Source organism: Macrosteles quadrilineatus, unplaced genomic scaffold (genome assembly GCF_028750875.1).
Source record: "Macrosteles quadrilineatus isolate MER2022 unplaced genomic scaffold, UCM_ALF_1.0 Scaffold_5__1_contigs__length_97177068, whole genome shotgun sequence".
Classification (NCBI taxonomy): domain Eukaryota; kingdom Metazoa; phylum Arthropoda; class Insecta; order Hemiptera; family Cicadellidae; genus Macrosteles; species Macrosteles quadrilineatus.
In genome coordinates, this window is record NW_026542598.1 from 91,630,010 (window position 1) to 91,639,559 (window position 9,550).

Consider the following 9,550-nt stretch of genomic DNA (forward strand, 5'->3'; position numbering starts at 1 on the left):
ACTTACCGATATATAAATAAAGGTTTATTGTGTCTATATAAGGTTAATTGCCTATAAATAGATGGTTACTAGGTAGATGCTGAGTTTTAAGTTGATTTTTGTTGAAGTATACCCTGAAAACTTCTCTTGTCTATGGTTCTACTGACAATACACAGACAACTATATTTTATTGTGATTTCTTAAACAAATTCAATGACATCACAAAAACTAAGGGGCAAGGACACGGCTTTCAAGCAAGTCATGTTATACAATATTAATTAAATGTAATTAATTTCAGGATCACAGCCACGGCTGAGAAAGCTGCTCATATGTTGCACTATTGGTCAGTTTGCTCTGACAGCTTCTAGACTTAACAGAATCGTCCTCATGATGTCTGCAGCCCCTCCAGACATGGTTTTGACCATGGTCATAACCGGGTTTTACCAACTCTCCGACACAGTTACCATGCTTCTACCTCTGATCAACATGAAACATTTCCATAAATGTATCCAACTAGGGAGGAAGGTTATGGCCTCGAGTGGTGGTCGTTTGCCGAAATGTTCACGTGCTTTCTTAAATTTCTTGTTCCAGAACATACAGTGTATTTTAATCATAGCACAATTCAACTTCCTATTAACACGTTTGGGGATTCACAGGTAACTATTACAATTTAAGGATTGATTACAAATCTAAATTAATTTGAATGTCACCTAGGTAGGGTAGTGTTAGCAAATGTTGATTTTTTAAATACAGTACAGTAGATATTATAGTGTAGTCTTTATCTTATGTAAACCATTATCACAATCATTGTATCACTATTGAGACAGAGACCAAATGCTGGTATTTTAATATACAAAAATGAGTTTACAAGGGAGTGAGATGTTTTTTGTATCTTTGTTGTATCGAAGAAAATCTAACAGTTAAAGACACCATGCCTAACATTTTCGAGAGCACCCATTTAGTCCCATAAGGTGGTCCTCAACCTGAATTTTAATTGGCCAGGTGTCCAGAATTCATCCCAGCAAACCTGCGTACGTTAAACCAATTCTGTGATCCTTGTAAATAATTATATAATGAAACAGACACCTAATCACAGAATACGATTCATACTTAGCGGGGGCATAAATTTTCTTTCACAACGATTTATAATACCTACCATGACAAGACTTTTTCCATAGGGGTGGGGACCAACTATAATAGTAGAGAATGAAGTAAAAGACATGACGTTGATTTGATAATATCTGACTTTAGTTAGCTCACTTTTGGCTGCTTGGTGGGGATTTTAATTTACAGACAACCCTGTTATTGTAAACTTAAACAAAATTAAAGTTGTAAAGCTTTTGGAGTGAATTGCACTCATTAACACCACCAGGTACCTTTAACCTATTATGGAAAATATAAGTGTATAATCATCTCACTCCAGTTCTTCATCCCACCAAATGTTTTTTATATTTTGTGTCCGTCTATGTTATTGGCTGTTTTGTAAGGAAACTGCCTAAATCCTAGTCTTGTTACTGTCAAACAGACCTTTTGCTTGATGCATCATAATTTAATTGATCAGCAAAGGGTTCTGGGCCCAGAAACAATCTCACTAGGAATCAAACCATAGCGACCTTCATATTTGAATGCAAGCCCCATAAACTAAACTACCTATTCAATTAATACCACCATCATTAGCCCTAAGTCAAAAATACCCATAGAAGTGTGACCATAAAAAAATTTTGAACAGACTATGTCATAGAAATATGCTATGAGATATTACTGTCTGCTTGAGCACATTGTGTTGGGCAGCTGCTTTTCTACTTATCACCTGAAGAGTCCTTTAATGTAAACTGTGTTAAATAGTCGTTACTCGTTTGGTCTAGATATCTTCACTTTATTCAATTGTAAATCAACTTTTCAGATCGAAATACCAAACTGCTCTACTGGCATTGGAAATATGCAATTGCTTTATCGTGTCAACCACAGTTAACTACACATTTCTAACAGTTTTGAGCATCGCCTCGATGTCCTACAACCAAATCAACCAAAGATTATCAAAATTGTCAAATGGGAAGTTGGAAAAAGATGTGAAAAGTGAAAAAATAGAAAATCTGCGGAGGAAACATTGGAAAACTGGCAACTTGCTTGTTCAAGCTTCCCGTGCATTTTCTTTTAACGTTTTTCTATTCTGCAGCACAACATTCGTTAAAATGACTTTCCTTGTGTACCTCCTGTGTGTGACCCCTGAAATCTGGAGCTCCAAGTTTGCTGAAAATCCTAAAACTTTCATCGCTTTACAACTGACACTTTACTCTATTTGTGGTTTATTGATTGATTTTGTCATTCTGTGCTCTGCTTGTCAGCAAATACTTGATGAGGTTGGTTTTTAAAGTATAATTTACTTAGACTATACTACTTTTGCTACATTTTAGATTAAACTGTAGAGAGAAGTAGTCATTCCACACTCTTGTTTAAATTGTAGCCAATTCTGGAATGAAAATTAACACAGCTAAATTGAGCCTTCGACAGGAAATTAAATTTACTGTAGCACACTCTGTTATGTTCTATTTGAATGAAAAATTGGCTACATACGTTCTATATAGATGTGAACAATTTGATGTACAAGAACACTAGCTCATAAAGATCTTTAGGACAAAAGAGCTAGGCAAACAATTTTATACTTTTCAAATGCTTGTCCTCTAGTTCTAAAAGCCACAGAGAAGTAGAGAAGTGTGCTTTCGGCTCTTGTAACTTGTATGCGTACATAAGCGCTAAGGCTCACAACAACATAGTGAGGGCAAGTAAGAGCTTGAGTGGTGTCATTGTGCTACAAGGTCTTTGTCCAGCATGAGCGTTGTAGTACGATGGCAAGGGGGAAAGGAGTGCTAAAGGGGTTAGGAGAAGCGATCCAACAGTGGTGGTAGGGGCTAGACACCAGCGACTGGGGTTGGACACCAAAACTATTTGTAGACACCAGTGACTAGAGGTTGGCCCCTGAAGTGCACCACTGAATGATTCCTCCGTTTCTTATTTCTCTGTGCTAAAAAACCCAAAGAGTAAACATATTATAAAATCCGCCCTAAAATAAGAGAAAACATTAATTTTATCGGTATTCAGTGTACTCAACCTAGTAATCTTCAGTTTTGACAATAGAACTGTTGCTCAAGTCAAAGTCGGTGGTTTGATTTATATGGTACATTTGCTGGATAAACCAATGTAATGAAGAAAATTAATGTTTCTATTATATCCAACTAGCTGGCCTGACAAATTTCGTCCTGTCCTAATGTGGTTTTATGTCAAATGCTCGTTCATTTTCAAGATGAGCTCGTTCGCATGGCTCAATCACGTCCTGATTAAAGTTCGTTCGCTGCGCTCACTCGGCTTCAGGTTAGCTTGTTCGCTTTGCTAGCCCACCTCTGGGTTGAAGTTCGTTTGCTATACGCTCACTCACCTTTTAGTTGCAACTTAGCTGTTGTCATAAACAAAAAATAATAGTGCTGCACCCTGTTGGTAAACCTATTAAATTTTTAATGCTATTGAACATCACAGAATCAAATTGTTTAGTTGAACCACCTGTTAAGATTCTTTAACACGTTCGCTACTGAGCGTCGCATATATGCGACGCCGCGGTCATTGCCACAGACCGAGGTATACATTTGAATCTTACACATAGACCGGCTGTCACTTGGATAACAGTACACACAGACCACGGGCGAAAACCTGTAAAACAGTGATCATTTACATTGTAATACGCTACAATCGTGTTTGTAAATAAATTATTCTTGGTTTTTTGTATTTTTCATAACCTTTTGTAATGTCGCATATTTGCGACGCCCGGTCTACAGCGAAGACAATAGTGAAAATTATCATAGTTTTCTTGAAATAGACTAAACGTCGCATATATGCGACAGTTCATTTTTTTGTGTTTTAAGGTGAAAGAAAGTAAAAAAATAAACAGATTATTCAAGAACAGTTTATAACTGAACAAATATAAAAGCTACATAGGATAATGCAGCATACATACTGCATACATACATACAGTGATGCAGAAAAGTAAAGACCAGTTTTTCCAACTATTATATGACGTCACCAATCATCATATCCACAGACCAAGCGACGCAGTTGTGCGTCAGACATCTCTGTAGACCACTGCAGGGAATTCAGTGCCTTCAAATAGACTACTACAAAGATATAAGCATTTTAATAACATTAGAACCCCGACGCAAATATGCGTCGGCAGTCTATTTTAATGTGACTAGCTGCCGCATATATGCGACGGCAGTCTATGGGTGGAAACCGGCCGTCGCATATGTGCGTCGCTGGTCCATGTGAATGGAAAATTTCGTACTATTGCAGTAGCGAACGTGTTAATTCCATTTAAATATGATTACTCATAAGGTTAACATGGGAATCCCAGAGCCACTGGGGCTGACCCCTTTTAAGGGATCTGCACCAAACTTCACACAAACCATCCTTGAATAATGCTTAAAAATACCTGAAAGTTTCATTACAATCTGTCAAGCGGTTTCGGAGTCCATAAAGGACAAACAAACATACATTGGATTTTATATATATAGATAATTTATTTTCAAACCACATTTCAGAACCATAAGTTCTTGTGGTTGTTTAAAACAAGGTTTTAGGCGATTTCACATTACAAGATTGGATAAGGAGTTCCACAACTTTATTGATAGTTTAATTTTATGGAATGATTTTTTTATCGTAACAAACTGAAACATACCAGCCTATTTACTTTATAGGTTGATGATTGTATTTATTTTGCAGGGAAATAAAACGCCAGTGAATTTATACCGTATTTTGAGGAAAAGGTCTGATACTTCAGAAAACAGCACAATCCTAGAAGTAGGTATCTTATCTTACTAATATTATAAATCTGAAAGTTTGTGAGTTTGTGTGTATGTTTGTGTGTGTGTTGCTCAATCACGCATAAACTACTGGACGGATTGGGCTGAAATTTGGCATGCTGATAGCTCACATTCCCGATTAACATTAAAGCATATTCTTATCTCAAAAACCCTTTCGGGCTCCGCCCCAGTGGCTCTGTAGTTCCCCATGTTAATCTTATAATTTTTCATATTTAAAAGGAATTAATGAATCTTAACAGCTGTCTCAATTAAACAAGTTGGTTCTGTTCTATGATGTTCAACAGCATAAAAGTTACAAGGATTACCAACAGGGTGCAGCACTATTAATTTAAGGATATCACAAGAGACAGAGTATTCAAAAATTCTGTTTAGTTACTTAGGTGATTATAATCCTTACCTTAACATGTGAAGGTTGCTGATTTGATTCGTTTCCAAGCATAGCAAATGATTGCTTAGCCAGATCAGTGTTGAAGATACCGTAACATCAAATCAAGGTTAAATTTATTACAAATATTTATCAAGTTTTGCATTATTTAAGCATCTTGTATTTAAATGATCAAGTTTAAGATTTTGTTCTGTTACAGATTCGTAAGTTTCTGGTCAACATCAGATCCAGGAACATTACGTTGAATGGTTGGGACTTTTTCTACGTTTCCAAAGCCATATTTTACGGAGTAAGCATACAATATAAACTGATTATTTACTTAATCAATTCACAAAGAAGAAATTAAAAATACTCATTTATTGGAAATTCAGTAGTAATGTAGTTTATATTGTTTAACAATATAACTATATATATTAATGAGTAATATGGATCAAAATTATGATTAATATAAAATCAATATTATAAGCCAAATGACAAACCAACAGATATTCCTGATTCAAGTCTCAATACGTAGTTCGAATTGAGTAGGTAGTATATTTATCTCAGAACTAGTAGATCGAACTTGTACCCTTTGCTTCACAAGAGTGTGCAAAGTTCAAACCTAGTAGATTAATTCTTTAAATCTAAGTGTAAAAACAATGGCAGAAATTTAATATATAACTCCATGTTAAATCAATAGATCATCAAATGCTCCTATGATTATCGAGAACAGAGTAGGTAGTCATAGATTGATAGGGTTTTACGGTTTCCCAAAGAATTCATACTACATTGATTATCTTGGTCATAGTAATGGAACATCTTTTTGTTTTTATGAAAACCGATGATGCATAATATACATTTTGTCTGTTTCAGGTGGTTTCACAGATTGTTTCTTATATAATTTTGCTAATTCAGTTCAAAATATTTCAGTAGTTGTAGATTTACAAGAAAACTAAACTAGTGACGATTTATGTACCAAAAATAATCTGTTGTATTTTTTTATAACATCATTCGTGAAATATTTGTATTATTCTACTCTTATAATTTGAAAGCTAATAACAATTATAAATGATAAACCATAAATTGTATAATAGTTACAACTTTAAAAATAGTTAGCAATATATTTGTAAGGTAGTCCACGAAAACAAGTGGGTAGCTTGTTGAAGAAAATATGTTGGATGTAAAAATGGCTTTTTAAAGTTTTTGAAAGTCTGATTTGAGGTGTGACTAGGTTGTTTTTGTGCCTCGTGTTGTATGGATGAGAATAGCTAGAAAATTGTAAGGGGTTGTTTTTTTTTTAATTAAATTATAAAGAATGTTCATAGATGGCAGTGTAAGCAAATTTAAATTGGAAAAGTGATCCCTACAGGATTCATGATCTTGCAATCCTAGCATGGCTCTAAGAGCTTTCTTTTGCCAAACAAATGCTTTCTGAGCCAAATGTGAACCACCCCAGAGACGCAAACCATAAAGCAGCTGTAAGTGAAACAAACCGTAGTAAGTCATTACCAAAGTGTTAAAACTCACACATGATTTAAGTTTTCTCAAGAGACAGGTTATTCTAGCCAATCTTTTACAAAGTTGTGTAATGTGGTTATCCCAGCTTAGTCTGTTGTCAAGATGGATGCCTAAGATGTTTGTGACCTTTATGTAGATTGAGGAGGGTTATGTTTGGTTTTAAAGTGAGGTTGTATACGTTTTGTAAAATATTGCTTAAAGTTTAATTTTTTTATTGATATAGTAAGCTACATGTGAGGGGGCTTGACTAAAATTAAAGAATTATAGTAAAACATCTCATTCATGAAGCATCAATATGAAGCAATTGATGCTATTGCTACACTAAGGTATGTTGTCATATTCTTATGGATCTATTAACATCAAAAGTAGGGGTTTGAAAGTAAGTAGGTTTACACTTTTAAATCAGTTTATATATTTTCAAACTAAATCATATTCAAAATTATATTATATATTCGAACAGAGGCCAACCTCTGGGGACCTCAAAACGAAAAAGTATATCACTCCTTGGTCCAGGTCTTACCATGAGTACTACGGTAATAGCTTATTCTCCCTATATGGGAAATTTGCTAATAAACATTGCATAAACTTTATATAAACCAAATAACAATAATAATAACATTCAAGATATTTTATAAACTTAATAACTCTAAATAGGTAAATTACAAAAAAGTGTGATCCTGTATCAACTAACAGTGGGTCTTCAATAATTAATTTAAACCTGATCATAGTATGACTGAAAATGACAAGGTCATGCCACAACACTGACCACATATTTTACTTTCTACCAGAAATTCAATACAATAGTTGTGTATTCATGCTCTAAAACAAGTTTAGAACAGACACTATTTGACGTCCCGGTAATACAAAGTTCTTCATTTGGTGTGATGGATTCTGCGATGGACATAACTTTTCTGCATTCTGTTTTGCCATTGCCAATCTCCCATACCTCTTGAAAGCGTTGATCATTGTATCCATGCAACAAAATAAATCTTCCAGCCAACATTTCAGTAAAAAGAAGTTGAAAATCGACCCTCAATAGGCAACTGGTTACTAAATTGACAGGATTTACAAGGTATATTTCTTGCTCGGTAGTTATCAGTAGGTTACTGCCTAGGGGATGAACAGTGGTTTCAGGACATGTTTTTATATAATCAGGTAGTAAAGATGTGCTTGGTCCAGTTTTATACTGGTTCATTGCATCATGATGATGTACTATCTCGAGGGGATGATAGTCATCTATGACACTCAAATGGCCATCAAAAAACAACACACGTTTATCATGCATATAAGAATCGTGAACAAACCGACTGGGCAGGATAAACTGTAACAGTGAAGTATCATAAATAATTGAGCAACACTTTCCCACATCATTTCCTATGTTAGCGACATGTTTTAAACAGTAGGTTACGAGGACCTTTTCAGTGACTTGCTGAGTAGACTGTAAAGTTATACTTTCTATTGGTCCGATTTCGTATCTGTCTTCTTTAACCTTTTTCCCCGTATTGACGTCCCAAATGTGCAAGAGAGCAGATTCCCCATGTTCATAGGTTCCAATCATGTATTGCCCACTAAAAACAAACTTACAATGAAACTCAACCTCTGGAAATTCACTAATTGTTGAGACCACGATACTTTCAATATCACAATCAGCTGTTAAACTACGAGAGAACTCTTCCGGTTTATCAAAAAAGAAGAGATGTTTCCGAACCCAGCTTTTGGAATCCAAGCTGATTTTGTTAACTTGTACTACATTACACTGAATGACAACTATCAGATCGCTATTGACTATTTTATAAATTTTAGCTTCCCGCAATCCACTCAAACAGTGGGGTATAGTCAATACTAGGACTGGAGTCTCAGCTAAATTCCAAACTCGAGTCTCATATGTTCGACCTTCATCATGGGTATATCTGTTTTCACATATATGGTCATTGTCCAAAAATAATACATAAGGAAACAGAAAGCGGCAGCGCTCATCTTCATGTTCAATTACTTCCTTCCTGAAGCGACCACATCTAACATTTTGAAATAAGTGTTGCTCCTGCAAGAACTGAAGCCGGTTTTCTTCAATGGGCATAAGTGTGTCGTTTGTTAGTTGAAAAGCAGGTTCAACAAGGCACTTAGTTTTTGAAAAATAGTGATTTGAGCTAGTTATACAATGTCTTTTCCAAAATAAATTATCACTAAAAATACTGTACCATATTCTACAAACGCCCATGCAATTGCTTAAATCTTTTTCAGAGAGAAAAGGAACAAGTGCATCTAGAACTAATAGGGGCAAATGCTCAATGTCCAGTGCTTTCCCCATGTCATGGAATCTGTAATAGGAAACAAGTGTTAATTAAAAAATACTAACAATATATTTACTCACACATAACGAGCCATCAAGTTGACCCTTAGAGAAATCTCAATAGGCCTAAATGTTAAGAATTTATCCTGGACCTAGTTGCCATTTTTCATCATATATTTTAAAGCTATTGTTGATTTCTAGACTTACGAGACTACGACAGACATTCAATTATTGTACAAAAAACACATGACCTACTCATGATGTGAGCCCTGATGATCATGAATAGCCAGCTGAAGGACGGTTGTTGAGCCTACTCTTTTTATATATTTTATGTCATTATTATTGTTGTTGTAACTCGTTAGCGCATTTGCTGTTTTTTTTTTTTTTTTAAACAGTTGCAAATAAAAATCTTTAACATTATTTTGTTTTCTAGCTTAGTTTGTTAATTACTGATGCAATATGAAAAGTATATAGTTCACCACATGGACAAATAGTATATTTCATAATAAGAGTAGAAAGTGAGTCATTACA

The 9,550-nt window shown here is 34.9% G+C and overlaps 1 protein-coding gene and 1 long non-coding RNA gene across 2 annotated transcripts in view; one reads left to right on the forward strand and one right to left on the reverse strand.

Moving 5' to 3' along the window:
- The window catches only part of LOC128994154 (uncharacterized), a 230,738-nt gene extending 221,673 nt beyond the window's left edge, over nucleotides 1-9,065 (reverse strand). Inside the window, exon 1 of the mRNA XM_054418477.1 lies at nucleotides 7,198-9,065. Within this exon, the coding sequence (XP_054274452.1) occupies nucleotides 7,511-9,037 (1,527 nt within the window). The 5' untranslated portion in view covers nucleotides 9,038-9,065 and the 3' untranslated portion in view covers nucleotides 7,198-7,510. The remainder of the gene's footprint in view (nucleotides 1-7,197) is intronic.
- On the forward strand, nucleotides 4,767-6,839 carry LOC128994158 (uncharacterized). Its single transcript, XR_008490872.1, has 3 exons — nucleotides 4,767-4,824; nucleotides 5,432-5,521; nucleotides 6,085-6,839. It is a non-coding gene; the product is annotated as an uncharacterized LOC128994158 (long non-coding RNA).
- Nucleotides 9,066-9,550: the final 485 nt, after the last annotated feature.